The sequence below is a fragment of the Arabidopsis thaliana genome, chromosome 3 (genome assembly GCF_000001735.4).
Source record: "Arabidopsis thaliana chromosome 3, partial sequence".
In the NCBI taxonomy this organism is placed as follows: Eukaryota; Viridiplantae; Streptophyta; class Magnoliopsida; order Brassicales; family Brassicaceae; genus Arabidopsis; species Arabidopsis thaliana.
The window spans coordinates 19,349,564-19,366,741 of record NC_003074.8 but is presented as its reverse complement, the minus strand read 5'-3'; the positions used below and the strand labels follow the sequence as shown (position 1 = coordinate 19,366,741).

At 35.5% G+C, this 17,178-nt stretch overlaps 3 protein-coding genes across 7 annotated transcripts; 2 read left to right on the top strand and 1 right to left on the bottom strand.

Moving 5' to 3' along the window:
* Positions 1 to 324: 324 nt before the first annotated feature.
* LTA3 (Dihydrolipoamide acetyltransferase, long form protein) lies at positions 325 to 6,613 on the bottom strand. 2 transcript variants are annotated; one of them, NM_115080.3, is made up of 23 exons: positions 6,331 to 6,613; positions 5,891 to 5,947; positions 5,679 to 5,733; positions 5,564 to 5,597; positions 5,137 to 5,186; positions 4,998 to 5,042; positions 4,756 to 4,829; positions 4,547 to 4,616; positions 3,941 to 4,132; positions 3,800 to 3,844; positions 3,620 to 3,693; positions 3,243 to 3,312; positions 2,598 to 2,987; positions 2,454 to 2,514; positions 2,336 to 2,380; positions 2,167 to 2,250; positions 1,707 to 1,783; positions 1,574 to 1,636; positions 1,365 to 1,435; positions 1,206 to 1,266; positions 990 to 1,050; positions 827 to 907; positions 325 to 709 (listed from the first exon to the last, which is right to left on the bottom strand). In NM_115080.3, exons 1-23 carry the CDS (start codon positions 6,423 to 6,425, stop codon positions 651 to 653), a joined length of 1,914 nt encoding a protein of 637 aa, NP_190788.1. In that variant the 5' UTR covers positions 6,426 to 6,613; the 3' UTR covers positions 325 to 650. The 2 variants fall into 2 exon arrangements, with proteins under 2 accessions (NP_190788.1, NP_001190070.1); NM_001203141.1 differs by having other exon boundaries at positions 355 to 709; positions 5,137 to 5,414; positions 6,331 to 6,536.
* A 2,867-nt stretch (positions 6,614 to 9,480) lies between these two features.
* PHF1 (phosphate transporter traffic facilitator1) lies at positions 9,481 to 12,875 on the top strand. The gene is made up of 10 exons (NM_115079.4): positions 9,481 to 10,023; positions 10,280 to 10,380; positions 10,866 to 10,998; positions 11,079 to 11,170; positions 11,367 to 11,466; positions 11,683 to 11,755; positions 11,841 to 11,961; positions 12,050 to 12,169; positions 12,266 to 12,336; positions 12,432 to 12,875. Exons 1-10 carry the CDS (start codon positions 9,832 to 9,834, stop codon positions 12,623 to 12,625), a joined length of 1,197 nt encoding a protein of 398 aa, NP_566961.1. The 5' UTR covers positions 9,481 to 9,831; the 3' UTR covers positions 12,626 to 12,875.
* Positions 12,876 to 13,013: 138 nt separating this feature from the next.
* Positions 13,014 to 17,142, top strand: SEX4 (dual specificity protein phosphatase (DsPTP1) family protein). Of its 4 annotated transcripts, none has more exons than NM_115078.4 (13): positions 13,014 to 13,308; positions 13,415 to 13,544; positions 13,630 to 13,732; positions 14,000 to 14,076; positions 14,171 to 14,247; positions 14,364 to 14,444; positions 15,092 to 15,224; positions 15,416 to 15,475; positions 15,844 to 15,900; positions 16,034 to 16,129; positions 16,396 to 16,455; positions 16,530 to 16,637; positions 16,727 to 17,142. In NM_115078.4, the coding sequence occupies exons 1-13, from the start codon at positions 13,283 to 13,285 to the stop codon at positions 16,856 to 16,858; spliced, it is 1,140 nt and encodes a 379-aa protein (NP_566960.1). In that variant the 5' UTR covers positions 13,014 to 13,282; the 3' UTR covers positions 16,859 to 17,142. The 4 variants fall into 4 exon arrangements, with proteins under 4 accessions (NP_566960.1, NP_001030842.1, NP_001326925.1 ...); NM_001339563.1 differs by having other exon boundaries at positions 13,146 to 13,308; positions 16,204 to 16,455; positions 16,727 to 17,090; NM_001035765.2 differs by having other exon boundaries at positions 13,110 to 13,308; positions 16,034 to 16,455; positions 16,727 to 17,090.
* The last annotated feature ends 36 nt before the right edge of the window (positions 17,143 to 17,178 follow it).

The following is a 17,178-nucleotide window of genomic DNA, read 5'->3' as shown; positions in this document are numbered from 1 at the left end:
AGTTTTTATTATGCGAATGCGATGCTATCAATTCGGATGTATTGTGATCATTTTTTTCTTTATTTCTCCGAAAATGCAAAAACTTTATATATAGAACAAATTACAACACAATTTGCAAGACATTAGACTACTTCAGATGATTAACCTACATCACCTTCAAATCTCTGATATTTCCTTCTTTTGTAATGGTACTTAAACCCTAAATTTTGGATAGAAATTTTGTAATCTCTTGGTTAAAGACTTAACGGATGAATTCAACACTAACCACTATAAGTCTATAAATCGTTTCTTGGAGCTCAACAATAAGATCTGGTAGAACAGAGATGGCAATAATCTCATTTTAAAAATTTTGATGAGGGTAAAATACTTTTTAAATTATTTCACCAGTTGCGGATTGACAGCTGAAATTATTTATTTTGCAGAGGACAGACCAGACAAAAAATACCTCAGGAAGTTACCAATCTATAAGACGAATTGTTAAAGACCAAAACAAATTTTGGTAAGTATATGAACCAAATGGAAAAAAATGAAACATGTGATCAGAGTTAACAATGTAGACCAGCAGTTCTGGTTCTGGATGTGCACGTGGGTTGGTCCGAGGTTTATTATGTAGTAATCCAAGATTCATTTGGTAAACAGTTGGATCTTTCTCACAGAAGAAGTCTTCGAACATCCTCAAAGTTTGAACGCAATTCAGACATAAACGAAGCTGAAACAAAGCCGGTTTCATAGAAAAAGCAATGAGTAACAAAGGAGAAACACAGTGAAATATGGCAGCAGCATAACATAAAACTCGAAACGAAGGGATTTATGAATGTTCCATTACCTCCAACTTGTCCATCAAAGATCCGATGATCAGCGGATAACGTTACATTCATTTTTGTCACAACAGAAGGCTTCTCAATTCCTGAAACAATGACGAAAACTTGTCATACCATGATCAGAATAGCAACCCTAGTTGAAAACCCAAAAGGATTCTACTAGCTCACCATCTAGTCCAATAACTGGCTCAACCACTTTGTTTCCTCTACCAACTGCTAGAATCCCAGCCTGCAAGACAATTGATAGTCCTGAAGTTTATTATCCAAAAAAACACATCTGCATCTCTATAAATATTAAACTAAATCCTCTACACCACAAATTACAAACAGCAAAACTTAATCTTCAATCTGTGATTCAGGGTGCATCGTTAAGGCTATGATTACCTGAGGGGGGTTAATGATTGCGCAGAAATTATCCACAGGATACATTCCTAGATTTGATATGCTGCAAAACGATAAAGTATGGTTTTCTCGTTAAGTAGGAAAAGTTACACATGATTGATAATTCCGTACTATGCTTAATAACTTAAAAATGATGAATACCTGAATGTCCCTCCTTGAAACTCATGAGGAGCAAGCTTTCCAGATCGAGCCTTTTGTGCCAGCTCCTTAACCTGATCCAAAAATCATTTGACATATTAAAATTCATAACTATAGCGATCAACAACACATGGAATATGGTAAGAACTGATCAAACATATGTGCCTCTATAGCCTTCCATATTCGTTTAACTTCAGAGAGAATAAAATTACCTCTAAGGAAATAGCAGAAATAGATTTCTGGTCTGCATTCTTGATAATTGGAGTCATTAAGCCCTGCAAAAAATGCCAAGATGATGAGGGATAAACTGTTGAAATGATCAGAAAATCAAACACACAAGTGTACCTTCTCAGTTGCAACTGCAATTGATATGTCAACACTGTCACACATAACGATATCTCCTTTCTCAGCATCCCAGAAAGCTGCCAGACATTGAGAAAGAGAACTTTAAGCAACCATAAGAAAGGTTTGAGAAAGCAGAAGAGAAAAAACAACCACACGATTCCAATCCACAAATCATTACATCAAACTCACACCAAAAAATGTCCTACTTGTAACGACTAAAACCGAGTCTAAAATGCATTACCAGTCATATTGAATGTTACAGTATTACAATCTCAAAACATCTTTACTAAATACTCTCAACGGAGGTAAACGGCATTGCAAGAATAATCCAACATGGAAGCCGAGTTTCCTTAAAGAGGATGAACTAAGGTTTTAATCTAGCGCATAGTTAGGGATGGGAACAAACCATAGTTTAGTTATTTTTAATGAAATCATTTACGAGGAGAAAATAATTTCTCACCATTAGCTTGTCGTACATTCCTCAGTGCGACTGCCACTGCTTTAATAACTATGTCATTGACAGACACTTTAACGCCATGGTTTTCTGTAGATCATGAAAGTACAGTTCACTCTGAGCCTCTCAAGTTGTTAATAAATACCAGGATGTGTGATAAGAGCAGTCTACAAACCTTGAAGTTCTTTTCTAAATGCAAGAAGAGGATCCAATACAACATCTGCAGGCAAAATAAAATGCTTAAACAGCAAATAAAATACACAAAGAAAATACAAAGGTTGTGAGTCACCAACCTGATTGTAAATACAAATGGGGTATCTTCTGTTTTGATTCCAATAAACGTTTTGCTATAATCTGCCAAGTGGGGAAAGTAAAACAGAATGCAGCAGGACATATTTCATCATTCTACATAGAGAGTAATAAATATGTTAATTTACCTTGCGAATTTGACTATTTGGAAAATCTTCATAATTATTATCTGACTGTGTCACAGAAGGCTTCGATGTGGAGGAGGATTTAGACGGGGTCTCCTTTGATGGTTGCTTCTTCTTCGTAGACGCAGATGATTTAGAAGCTTTTCCAGAAGCAATTGCGGCCACAACGTCTGATTTCAATAATGTACCATAGGGACCCGATGCCTCAATTGATGATGCCTCCAATCCATGTTCTAAAATCAATAGCTTTGCAGCAGGACTGATCTTTGTGAAGCCTGCTTTCCTCTCTGTAGGTTTATCTACAACACTGTCAGGGACTTCTTTAACTGTATCAACCTCAGAACTACCTGCGGAAGAAGACTTGATGGCTTCAATACTTTCAGCATCTTCAACCTACAGAGAAGAACGATTAGCTTATTATATCCCCCAATCTGCAAGCAATTGTATTTTCAAAGATTTTTTGTGCAGGCATAACTTTTACTTCAGGCAATATATAACGTAGCATGGAACTAGAAGAGTGTCGACCAATTTATGCACAAAATGCATTACACACAGGCTAGTAAAACAAATGGATTAAATATACCAGTCGTAATACAGTTTTCTGGCATAAAGAATTCAGTCAATGTACTTTTGAACTAAAAGACTTACTATTAGGGCAATCGGCTTTCCCACCGCCACATCCTTGGAACCTTCAGGAATTAGAATCTTAGCTAAGTACCTACACAAAAGTCATCCATCAAGTTATAGAATCTATTATATAACTTCACTCATTTGATCCAGGAAATCAGTTTTTGTAGAGGAAGCCCATACTCATATGAAAACTACGAAACATGAAATCAACCTTTTAAATCACTATCAGTTCAAGGGGGAACACTTGGAGAGACCTTACTTTTTGCAATTAACATTTACTTCTCACTTAACCAAACAAGAAAAGAAGCAATATCCACAGATAGTGAATGCTATATAGAATGAACATCAACATACTGCCTAGAAAAAGAAATAAGACGACAAGATGTTAGTTATACCCCTCTTCAAGGCTTTCAAATTCCAGAGTGGCTTTGTCAGTCTCGATCTCACCTATGACATCACCCACTTCAATCTGTTTCATGAAATGAGAAGAATCAACACAGGCAAGTGCATAAACATCAGATTTCTTGTGGTGAAATTACAATGCCAATTTACTCATCGGGTCACCAGAAACTAACCTTGTCACCCTCTTTTTTCCACCATTTGGCAATATTACCTTGGTTCTGCACATCAATAAACAAATAATTCAGAGTCTTAGGATAGAAAGCTGAATGCCTTCTCCTCCAAAAAAAGCTAGCATAAAATATGAAATTTCATACCATTGTAGGAGAAAGTGCTGGCATTTCTAAGACGACATGTGGGGGAAGATCTGATGCATCGGGCTGAATGGAACTTTTTTGTTGTGTGCTTTCGTCAGGTTTCATCACTTGATGAGCTGATGTTTCCTCTTTACCATCTCGTCCACCCTCTATGGTAGCAGGAACGTTTTTAATGTCGTCTTCCTCCTCAACCTTGGTTACAATTAAATAGATAAGATTAAACTCTTATCCATCAACCTTATGTAGCAAGATGTTGACCAAAACTGTAACCAATATACGCTACACCCTAAACCCTACGATATATCATGTTTGGGGACATAACATGACAACTCAGTATGGCAAACGGAAATATTTAGAAGAAGAGAGCATGAGATTGGATCTTGGACATTTTTCCACAATAAATATTGACAACGAAATACCATACATCTCTATGATTTGTCAAGTCTTCCAGAATGTAAACCCAGGAAACGAAAGAAAGTGAAAGAGGCCAAGAGCAGACTAGATAAACAAACAGGAACTCCTAATAAGCGTATGTTGATGCATGCATCACCTTTTGTGAGATCATACTTGGTTTCTATAAATGTATAAGACAGCCACTGTGCTTACCATTATTGCAATCGGTTCATTAACAGGGATATCCTTTGATCCTTCAGTGACTAAAATCTTGGCCAGAAATCTGCAGAACCATGCTTCATAGTAAGCCAATTGACATTTTCATATACTTATAGGGAGTCAGATATTTGAATTACCAAGGTATAATGAAATAAAAATACAAATCAAAACATAAAATCATGAACCGTCTTTTTCAAAATTACCCTTCCTCTTGACTCTCAAATTCTACAGTGGCTTTGTCTGTCTCTATCTCACATAGTACATCACCCACCTCTACCTGTCAGGAAGAACCAAATTCATACCTGTTACTGAGAATTTCCACATTCTATATTTTCTTTGCCAGCTAAATTATCAATTTATCGTCTTTCTTGTATAATGATCATTAGTAGACAAAATCATAAAAGTCGACTGAAATTTTGTCAACCAAAAATAAGAAATAACCCACCTTGTCACCTTCTTTCTTCATCCATTTTACAACATTTCCATGACTCTGCAAAAGCCCAACAAACATAAAACAATGATTGAAGTCCAAATGTCTTGGAGGAGGCCAAAATTCTTTACAAGATTGAAGTCAAATTTCCTACCATAGTAGGAGACAAGGCTGGCATTGCAAGAACCGTCTGTGATATGGGTCCTACAACCCAAAGAAAATAATAATTTAATGGAAGAATCTTGTATAATTGATTGCATCTCCTGTCGCTGTATCTAAGGTATGATGGAAGCACAAACATCAGAGAAAAGAGTGATATGGAAGTTTTTGCACCTGCATCAATTAACATTTCTATTTTTCTACAAGTTAAGCGAAAGTTTCCATTAATTATTCTTATCACCCACTTAACATCTGTGTTGGTAAGTCTTATGGCTAAAACAATTTAACAATTGCCGACAGGTTGCTCAAATCAGATGAAAGTCCCATAATCAACTCGTTTAGTAATTCTATAATGGAATTGCTTGGTTGACTCATTTATGAAGATCATTATTCCATAAGATGACATAACAATCAATGAATACCTGTAGATGAAAAGTTTTGCACGCCAAATCGCAGCTACAAGAAAACAATGTATGTGAGAAACACGGATAGATGAAAGTGAAAAAAGAAAAGAAACAGTACTAGCTGTTCACTTACAATGGGCTTTGGAGAACTATCATCCATTCTTGTAATCAAGTCTATAGAGGCAGACCTGAAAATGTAGAACAGACAAAATCTCAAACTAGACTAACAATCTAACACATACGAAACGAACTAAATTATAACCTTAAACTTTGAATGCCTACGATCACACTGACTTTTTCTATAAAAATAAATCTTGTCCTCAATTTGTGATATGGAACACATACCTCACACCATTACTGCTACTAATTTTGTCGTCCAAGTGGTATAGTCCATTAGAAAAGCTGAATAAGAAAGTTCATTGTCAAATGTATTGGAAAGGTAAAGAGATCACACCAGTTTAAGGACACACTTGTTCTTCACTGCGAGTGACGTAAAATGGAAATTACATCTCACAAACTAGAGAAGATAAACCCGTACTACCAGTTCGATAAGAAAAAATGGATAGTTCAATTGTTCCAACAAAACCAAATTTGGCATTCTTAAACATCACTATACAATACGTAATAAGAACTCCAAAAAAAGTCAATGGATGATTGCGGAAAAGGAAAATGAAATCGAACTAAGAAACAGTTCAGTCATCGAATTGCAAAGGATCACACATGGAAGAAGAGCAACATCAAAATACTTTGAAAGAGGCGGGACTAGATAGAGAGAATAAGCGTACCGAGAATGGAATTCGGAGGCAGGAGCGAAAAGACGAGCTCTGAGAAGCGAGGAAGTCCGGGCGATCGCAGCGCGCCGGAAGAGCGGAAGCACCATGAGAGCACTTGGAGAAAAGAGAGCAGGGTTTGACAAAATCACAAATGAGAGAGACGATGATACCGAATCGTAACACTTTTGATTTTGGTCAGATCGCAGCGACGACGGCACGAACGATTCTATGACATTAGGAAAGTGTTCATAATTCAGATACGGCCCGGTCCGGCCCGGATTAACAAATACCAGTAATCTCTACCGAACCGGAAATTCACACTTTTAATCACATATTTAATTGTCCGGTCGAGTGACGAACCGAAGTTTATTAGACATTAAAAGAGTGCCATCGATTAAGGGTTTGATTGGTTTGTTTGTGCGACCACCTTCTACGTTTCCGAAAGGTCGCGGTTACATAAATACAGATTCTCTAAATTGTTCTCTATACACTAAAGTCTTATACCGTTCAAGTTTATAACCATTTTTAATCAGAAAATAACATGTATCATTGTATCAAAGCTTAACGGTAATGGGTTTTAAAATAAATGTTTTACAAATTAATAAGAAGTGAACAAAAAATTTCTCTCTACAATTATCAACTTGATTCAAGTTAAAATAGTTAATAGAACATATAGTATTTTGAGAATCTGTCTCAAGGTTGAGTTTTGGTAGTAGTACACCAGAGATCATCGTTGTTGTTGGACTTATGTGAATCAAATGGAAGCGATTTGACCAGCGAGGGGCGAATGGGACATTATTCTCTAATAGTTGGAGGTTGATGCTTCTGGATGGTTTGTTCTTGATGGGACGCGCATGGGAGTCGAATCTTGAAACAATAGCTAGGTAGGTGATTTTCGAGACGACATTCTTAACGTTAATCATAATACGATAAGATGTCAGAATAGTGAAAAACCAAAAACAAAAAATTGGGAGTAGACAAATAAGAGGTAGAATTGTGTTCTTATACTTGATGGTGAGCTCAGAAAAAAAGAGAGACTTAAGATGTAGAAGCTGAGTATCGTCGAATGTAATAAGCGATATATGTTGCTTGTTGAATGCAAGCCCAATTAGCGATATCTAGTTAAGGAGAACGACATATAGATCAAATCTCATATATCAAAGGTATATGAGCTAGTCTTTATGAATTATGGGTGTGTTGTAATATATCAAGAGATTCTTTCGATCTGTACAGATGTAGTGAACGAGTATTTATAAGAAATATATGACTGGAACTAGTGACAAAAGGTTGAGTGAGTTGGTCGAATCGTTTAAGTTGTTGGATAACAAATAATCGAATACGTTATATTGTGTGTAATTTCGGCAGATGGAACATGAACTATTAACACTACTAGATAACTTTTTGTGATGCGTCGTCACTTAGGTGGAAGAAGGCATGCACGCGTTGTCGAACAACACGTTTTTCTCCATACATGCACATAGCCAGTCTCATGTGGATCGTCAAGCATTTCCAGCATCATAGGAATTTGATCATTTTTGCTTGAAACATGATTTGTTCTACGCAGTATCAAAACTTAGTTTTGAGATATAATACTCTTTAACTATTGTATATAAAATTTTAATTGACCTATGTGATACTATTAATATTGTTTAATTATTTATCTATATTTTTCTTTCTAATTTATATGTACAAATTGATTTATTTATTTTTAATTTCTTACTATTGTTATTCTATATAGTATTTTTCTCATCTATATCCTCATAATTTATTTGAAATCGTCTCTAATATTTTGTTTGTGTTAATTATCTATATAAAAGTTTAATTCCTTTTATACTTTATTTGTAACTAGTATTATACCCGGTGCATAGCACCGAAAATTAATGTTATGATACATTCTTTTTTTGAATTTAAATGTTATGATATGTTACATATTATCGATATTTATACATGAAAAATTAATTTTATAAATAGATTAGTATATAATCGTGTAGGGAAAAATATATCGTTTCATGTATTTGTGGATTTTATTTTTTCAGATGATAATTTGATATATAATGGAGAATTGAAGTTGATATCACAAAATTATTAGTCTTCCAAATATAGAGAATTAGCTTCCAACTTCAATGCTTTCTAGAATACATACAAAAGCTATAAAATAAAAAATTACATATGGTATTCAAAGACTCAATACAAACATAGATTATAGTCATAGACAAAAAAAAGTTACCAGAGTGAAGTTGACTCAATACATAGATGATATCATTTATGTCTTAATGTTGTACACTTCTACTTCGTCTTCAACCTCCTACTACTTTGCCATTGGTGTTTTTCTTGCTCAAGTCTTCTACTTTGTTTGTGTTTTATCCTCTATCGATCAAGTTTGCTTGTTTATTTTTAGTGGTTGATCTATGAAGCAAAAAGATATTAAACATACATAATAAAAGATAATTCAAAAACAGAAAGCATTAATATACTCATCTAAACGCAATCAATAAAATAAAAGAAATATAACATACGCTGGCCATATTGCCTTATATGAACTGATTAGAGATTGAAGACTCTTGTTACAAAGAAGGTCTCGCTCCTAAATGATTTTACTCTCAACCTTCTTTTAAAAACCAATATCAACAATAGAAAGATGATACCGAGATTTGTATATATAGGTTTGAGATCGTATCTGTCTTTGTTTCCCAATAGTTAGTTTGAATGTTTTAATTGAAAAAAAAGAGTTACATAGTTTGAATAGAAGAAAAAGAAATTGTGGGAGTATGGAGAATATGTGGGTTGATTTTTATTTTCTTTTGAGAGTGATCGTGGGAAAATTGACGATAATGTTTTAATTTTGTACACTGTTTTCACATTTAATTTTATTTTGAGTTTTGTCGAAAAATTCATTTTTGTTTTACATTGTGGATTTTGTTTTTGATAAATTTGCCACATGTCAAAACATGATTTGCCAAGTGACTTGTGTTTTATAAGATAAAGGATATATAATGTATTAATGTCACAAAAAAAGAATTACATTGCATAATTAAGAGTATGCATCGATTACATATTTACATCATATCTTTTCATATTTATCCTTTTTCTTAATATTCAGATTACGTTCAATCTTTTCTAATATTACTTTTTTTTTTAAACAACGAGATTGACACCAATGGGAAAGTCTGCTATAGATTACGGAAGCACGATGTGACCTAACTTGTTTGTATTAAATTCGGCATCGGAACATGGATCTTAAGGAATATCCTTTCCCACCACCGCAAATGTCCGTTTGTTAAATCTGAGATTTTTCAATCCCATTATATAATAACTCAACAAAATCTCTCTGTCCAATTTCCAAAGTCAACTCCTTTTTGGTTTTTGTTTTACTTTCTGTTTTCCTCTTCTCTACTCTGGAACAACAACTACACACACACACAAAAAAAAACAATTTTCTGTCTATATATATATTAAGGATCCAAATTAGGGAGAGACCAAAGAGGAAATTAATAACAATCAATCCAACAACGAATGGAGATTGAAGAAGCGAGTCGTGAAAGTGGACATGTTGTGTGCGGATCATGGATTCGTCGCCCGAAGAAAGTAAACTGGGTTCTTATCGCTAAAGCTTCCAAACGCCGTGGCTCATCTGTTTCTTCTCCTGCTCTCCTCAACATCTTCTCTTTTGACCCCATTACTGCTTCTCTTTCCTCCTCTCCTTTGGTAAATTTTTCTTACACCTTTTGAATTTTTCAATCGAGAGCTTCGAAATCTTATTGGGTTTAGGGTGAAATCTACTATAGTTCTTTGGATTGCGAAACTTGGGTTCTTCTGAATCATGCAATAAATCTAGGGTTCTTCAAGTTGTTTTCTTCTGATTCTGAGAAAGCAGAGCAAAGCCCCTTTCTTTTGGTGTTTACTTCTGTGGACTAATGAAATAAAAAAACCAACCTTTTTTCTCTTTTTTCTTTGACCAAAGGCAACACACACGCTTAAGGATAGTGATGGTGATCCTGTGGCTGTTTCAGTGCACCCTGGTGGGGATTACTTTGTTTGCTCAACCTCCAAAGGTGGTTGCAAGTACGTTTCTATCTCTGCTTTTACCACCCAAAACTTATGATTACTAGACATCCTACAGTTCCTTCCTCTGATACTATGTTTCTAAATTTGTTGAGTTGGTATTGTTAAACCTATGATGAGAACTAGATATCAGATTACTAGAACTTTACATTACTTCTCTCATTACATCAGACGATCTCCCACCTCCCATGTTTGCTGATGTAGAATTAATTGTAGTGAGGCTTGAATTTCTTGTGTTTAAGGTTTGGTTTATTTTATATATGCCTATACTTTTGTTGGAGATTGCCGATGCCTTTTATAATTGGTCTCTTTCATAATATTTTGACTTCCCTTTCTTGCATTCATCTTTAGCAACTCTACTATTCCACTTATTTCATGGATACGAGGAGTTGTCTTCAACCATTTTTGGACACTGTCTACCCCATTGTCTATACAAATTTTGTTTTACGGTCTAGATGGTAATTAAAACTTTATTTGGTTTTCAGGTTATTTGAGCTTGTCGGAGGAGCAACAGGTATTACGATCTTAGCCAAAGAACTCCTTCCTCTCCAAAATGCTGGACTACAAAAGTGTATGGCCTTCAGCTTTGATGGGTCTAAATTAGCTGTTGGGGGAGTGGTAAGGAACTGCAATATAAGGGATTTTTTTCTTTCACTGTTGCGACAATTTAGTTGTAGCTTACTACAAGTTATTTTCAGGATGGATGTCTTAGAATTATGGAGTGGCCAAACCTAAGTGTAATTTTGGATGAGCCAAAGGCACACAAATCCATCCGGGACATGGATTTTAGGTAAATACTGGAATCTTCTCAACCACCATCCCCCCTTTTATATTATTTGTAATGCAAAACTGTAATTGAGGTAGTAAAAAATGGTCTTCTGTATAGAGCTGAGAATTGGGTTATACAACACAAATAGTAATTAATGGAGATTGTGAAACGAAACCCATTGTGTGCATCTTTCTCATATTTGTATATTTTTTTGTAGTCTTGACTCAGAGTTCTTAGCTACAACATCAACTGATGGATCAGCTAGAATATGGAAAGCAGAAGATGGTTTTCCTTTGTCTACTTTGGAACGTAGTGGGGTATGTGATTGTGAGAGTTAAAGTTTGCATTAGCATTCCTATATTTCTAAACTAATAAGATCCAGTGAAATTTGTATGAAGGATGAGTTTCCATGTCTATGATCTTTTCCAATAAATATAGTTCTGAGATTTCTCGGTCTCGATTTTGTCTCTGTCGTGTTTCCTATATTGGCTTCTGATATATCCTGACTGATTCTGATATTGTCATGTCTGCAGGATGAAAATATTGAACTGTGCCGTTTCTCTAAAGACGGAACAAAACCTTTTTTGTTTTGTGCTGCTCAAAGAGGTATATAATATATCCGACTCTCGAGTAACATCACTAGTATTTCAAATTAAAAACATCATATGAAAGCTTAAACTATTGGAATCAGGTGATACGCCTATGGTCAATGTTTATGACATTAGTACATGGAAGAAGCTTGGGTTCAAGAAGCTGTCAAGGAAGACTGCATCGACAATGGCAGTGAGCTTGGACGGGAAATATATTGCTTTGTGAGTCTTTCTTCATCCCGGGCTGCTTATCACTATCAGGCTTGTGTGATTGTACATAAAACCTCATACTTTGCACCTATTTTTGTAGGGGTGGGAAAGATGGAGATGTATCTGTTGCTGAAGTTAAGACAATGGAAATCTACCACTACAGTAAGAGGCTGCATCTTGGTCAATCCATTGCTTCACTTGAGTTCTGCCCCAGTGAAAGGTATGGGGAAGCAATTGAAAGGATAATGATAAATCAAAACCCTTATGTCTCCGCATTGTTTCTAATGTTGATCTTTATCTAATTGGTTCTTTCTAGGGTTATGCTGACAACTTCTAGCGAATGGGGAGAGATGGTGACCAAACTCACTGTACCAAAGGAGTGGAAAGGTTTGTTGCTAATCTCTTTCTCTGAAAATATGAATGGCACATATTTGGGGTTTATACATTTGTTTCTCACTATTATCTATTTGTTTGATGTGCAGAGTGGCAGATATATGCACTGCTGTTTTGCTTGTTCATGGCATCAGTGATAGCTGCATACGTATTCTTCGAGAACTCAGATTCGTTTTGGAAGTTACCAATGGGAAAAGATCAAAAAAGACCAAAGATTAGTCTATTTGGAGGTTCCTCCTCCACGCCTTCTGAGGATCATAGTAGGTGGAACTTGGACCTATAGAAAGATTATGTAACTTTCCTCTGCTTTTTCTTCTTTCTTCCTTATCTTGTTGCAGCGTTTTTTTTTGTTTTTTTCCTTTCTTCTGATTTTGCTCTGACAAATACCTGTTGATTAATTGATTTATTTACAGACAATTACTGTTGCTAATTACTTGTGCTGAAAATATTATTAAAATTGCAGAGAAGATCTTTTGTAACAATAAGAGACGTGATGGCGTCATATGAGTGGTCCCATTAGCTCTTGAGAAATATAAAAATAGAACCTCTCACTTTTTATCTTCATGAAGTAACCTCTAACAAAAATAATTAGACAGAATAACCCAATTCAATATTGACGGTGCTGATGTGGCAGCAGATATTAGTTTTGTGAAGAGGGTGTTTTTGTTATTGTGGAAAGTTGGAGACTTTTTCTAGTAATGTGTTCCACTTTACGTAACAAACAAAAGTGATTGCATTCCCGGTGCAGACCGTGGGGTCCCAATTGTATCGTCGTGAGTCGCGTGACCGTCAGAGTCACACTCACAAACATTTTTGGACATGAATTGAAAATTATTATAATTACCAGATTTTTTATCTATCGTCGAACTTGGGACTGAGAAAGTAGCAGCTTCGTTTGCTTCCTCTGATATTTTTCTACACTCTCTGTCTCTCTCTAAAGATGAATTGTCTTCAGAATCTTCCCAGGTATCTTCTTGCTTTCCGAAATTAGCAAATGTTGTTGATTTGTGTGGTTCTTTGATTCGATATGAATTTGTGTGTTGTTGATGTCTTTGATCGTCATTTATTTCAGATGTTCAGTCTCACCTCTGCTGGGATTCGGGTGCATTCAAAGAGATCATTCTTCTTCTTCTTCTTCTTTGAAGATGCTAATATCGCCTCCGATCAAAGCCAATGATCCAAAATCTCGACTTGTTTTACATGTATACACCTCTTTTAAGATATATTGTTATATCAGTTTTTTTCTTCTAACTTTTATTGACACTTTTGTAAATGCTTTGAGTGTAGGCAGTATCAGAGTCAAAATCCAGCTCAGAGATGAGTGGTGTTGCAAAGGATGAAGAGAAATCTGATGAATATAGCCAAGACATGACTCAAGCTATGGGTGCTGGTAAATTGTTTTCATCATACCTATACATGTCCTTAGATTGGAAACTCTAATGATGTCCACCATTTTTTGTCTCATATTGGAAATATTGATTTAGCTCATTGGATTGTATTCTACTCTTGTTTTTCATCTTTCATCTTGATTAGTTTTGTTCATCTGTCTACCAAGGAATCTTATATCTTTTGCTTGTTTATTGACAAACTTATCTTCTTGTTCTCCTTAATTATGTATTTCAGTCACTGATTCATTCTCATGTGTCTTTCATTTCAGTTCTAACTTACAGGCACGAGTTAGGAATGAACTACAACTTTATTCGTCCAGATCTAATTGTTGGATCCTGCTTACAGGTTCACTTTTATATCCTTCTCTCAAATGATGATTTTGTTTTGGATATGTGGTACTTTCCTCGTGTTCTTACTGTATGCTCTCCTTTATTGCTAGACCCCTGAAGATGTTGACAAGCTTCGTAAAATTGGAGTTAAAACCATATTTTGCTTGCAACAAGATCCAGACCTGGAGTATCCTTCCAAAGCCCTCTTTTTCTGTTCATGATTATGATTTTGTTTTCACTTTCCTTCGCATTGAGTGAGGAAGAATGATCTGCAGTGCAGAATGCCTTGACCAATCCTTCCAGATATTTTGGAGTAGACATAAGCAGCATCCAAGCCTATGCTAAGAAATATAGTGATATTCAGCATATTCGCTGTGAAATTAGGTAAGGCAACGATCTAGCTGTGACTTTTTAATATATTGGTATTCAAAGCTGATGCGTAATGAATCGAAGGAGAGATCATGAGTTGATTTTTAGTTTCCTTTCCAATATTTTTCTTATTGCTTGACTTTATAAGAAGCATATGAGGTAGTTTTTTTTCCAGAATTATCTGAATAGGCGAGGGAACAAAGGTATATACACTGTTGGAGGGTAGTCTCAGATATCTTTTAGGCACGCAATCTTTAAATTCTTATTGTTTTGTCAGTGAAGTGTTATACTTTCTTTTTCTTTGGGCTCTTTACTTTTATCACGTTTCCTAAGCTAATGGGAAATCAGCACACTTTTGTGTAAGCAATAACTGGTTTATGACGAATTGTGAGTGATAGTTTTTTTTTACCGGGTGTGAAATCACTGCTATCAACTAACTTTTTTGTTCGTCCACCTTTGTCTGTTTACAAACTAGAGTAACTGTAGAAGTTAGTCATCATCCCATTCTCACTAAATTTCTTTACTGCTAAAGACTTGGAACCATCATCATCCCTTTTGGCATATATGAGACTGTTCACGAGCACATGCATAGAAAAATTCACCATGGACGTACCCACTCACAACGTAGGGGATTGACATATTATATATCATTGATGTAACAGAGACTTTGATGCATTTGATTTGAGAATGCGTCTTCCAGCCGTGGTTGGTACTCTTTACAAAGCTGTTAAGCGAAATGGAGGAGTTACATATGTGCACTGCACTGCTGGAATGGGAAGGGCTCCTGCTGTTGCGGTATGTTACAGAAACCTGTTACTAAGCTCTTCTCTTTTTCCCCCTTTTCTTTCCAGTATTGAAAAAATGTAAGACTGTTGCAAACAGTAGTTGTCTTAATTTTGTGCTTATTTGGTTGACTCATGAAGGTATGAACAAGTTTTCACATTTTGCTGACTGATACTGAGAAGGGATATTAATTTCATTTTCAGTTGACATACATGTTCTGGGTGCAAGGCTATAAGCTTATGGAAGCTCATAAATTACTTATGGTAAGATACTAATTTACTTGTGGTTTATGTTCTCTATATGTGTTTCTTTATACTTATATTAAGTAACCAACATGTTAATCATGTTTTACTAGTGTTACTGCCTGTTATATTATGTGAGGATGTTTGGGGATTTCCTTCTTCTCCTATGAACCGACAATTATGATAACTAGAATCATAGACCATTGGGTCAGGGGTTTGTAGTAAATATACACTGAAGATATAGCACTTTAAAAGACAAAAATCTTGGGTTAGTTCATCCAAAATAGTCTAGCATTAGACATTTTTAGTTTGATATCTCTAGATGGCTGGTGAAACATAAAGGCACGCGTAAATTTGGTTTATATAACATTTCTGAAATTTTCTTGCAGAGCAAAAGGTCGTGCTTTCCGAAGCTGGATGCTATCAGAAATGCAACAATTGATATTGTGAGTCAGCGTTCAACTTTCACAATGCTTCCTATGTTTGAAAAACCTCAGTTCCATTGATTAGCATGAGTGCGCAACAGTTACCTGGTTCCTTGACTCCTGATTATTGTTTCCGGGTGTATATGGATAAAAGCTTACAGGACTCAAGAGGAAGACTGTTACTCTGACACTGAAAGATAAGGGGTTCTCCAGAGTAGAAATTTCTGGCCTTGACATTGGATGGGGACAGGTAAATATATTTTATCTTAAACCAATTTATTTATTATGACACCTTGCTCTTAAATCTATGGTGTGCCATATAAGCTTTAAAGCCAGGATGCACTTTTGTCACTGCTATTAAAAGAATGGCCTCTTTGATAAGAAGTGGAAGAGATGAGTGTTGGATTTCTGAAAATTATTGTCTTATGATTGTGCAAAACTATTTGGACGTATATATATAAAAGGTAATGTATTTCTTTAGCTCTTTTCGTTTTTACCATTTTTCTCTTTATGTAGAGGATACCTCTAACACTGGACAAGGGAACAGGATTCTGGATCCTAAAGAGAGAACTGCCTGTGAGTTTTCTTCTTAACTGTTAAGCATAGTGTCTGATCATTTTCCAACAACCACTACAATTTCTGAAATGCAGGAAGGACAGTTTGAATATAAATACATCATAGATGGTGAATGGACACACAATGAGGCCGAACCGTTTATAGGACCTAACAAAGACGGCCATACCAACAATTACGCTAAAGTAAAAATGTCTCTGTCTCTTAACATATAGCTGAACAAGTTTTGATGAATGAGTTAATGCTGTAATGTTGTTGTGTACTAATGAATTAGGTAGTGGACGATCCAACAAGTGTGGATGGTACAACTCGGGAGAGACTATCGAGCGAAGACCCTGAGCTGTTGGAGGAAGAACGCTCGAAACTAATCCAGTTCTTGGAGACTTGTTCTGAGGCAGAAGTTTGAGAGTTGAGAGCATCCGACTAGACTATGTGAATGTACAACTTACTAGTAACAATAAAATGCTTCATGTTAGTAATACATACAGTTACGCTTATAGCAGCAAAAGAAAAAAACATGAAGTTAGTAGTACTATGTTCAAGTATAATATATAGTTTAAAATCTTTGTTTTTTCTTAATTACATTCTTTCACCATGTGAAGATTGGTCAAAATTGATGAAAATGTAATCTTTGGTTGAAAGTGGTCAACCTGTGAGGGTCTAAATCGATAAAAAAAAGTGTTGGGGGTCAAAACTGGAAATAAATAAAGAAAAGAAAGATGACGA

Coding starts and splice junctions, on each gene's coding strand:
- LTA3 (NM_001203141.1), bottom strand. CDS start 6,425: ATGGTGCTTCCGCTCTTCCGGCGCGCTGCGATCGCCCGGACTTCCTCG. Junction 2,515..2,597: donor CAAATAGTCAAATTCGCAAG/GTAAATTAACAT, acceptor CCCACTTGGCAG/ATTATAGCAAAACGTTTATT. Junction 1,051..1,205: donor CAATCATTAACCCCCCTCAG/GTAATCATAGCC, acceptor ATTGTCTTGCAG/GCTGGGATTCTAGCAGTTGG.
- PHF1 (NM_115079.4), top strand. CDS start 9,832: ATGGAGATTGAAGAAGCGAGTCGTGAAAGTGGACATGTTGTGTGCGGA. Junction 10,381..10,865: donor ACCTCCAAAGGTGGTTGCAA/GTACGTTTCTAT, acceptor TTTGGTTTTCAG/GTTATTTGAGCTTGTCGGAG. Junction 11,467..11,682: donor CTACTTTGGAACGTAGTGGG/GTATGTGATTGT, acceptor TCATGTCTGCAG/GATGAAAATATTGAACTGTG.
- SEX4 (NM_115078.4), top strand. CDS start 13,283: ATGAATTGTCTTCAGAATCTTCCCAG. Junction 13,733..13,999: donor GACTCAAGCTATGGGTGCTG/GTAAATTGTTTT, acceptor CTTTCATTTCAG/TTCTAACTTACAGGCACGAG. Junction 15,901..16,033: donor GAAATGCAACAATTGATATT/GTGAGTCAGCGT, acceptor TATGGATAAAAG/CTTACAGGACTCAAGAGGAA.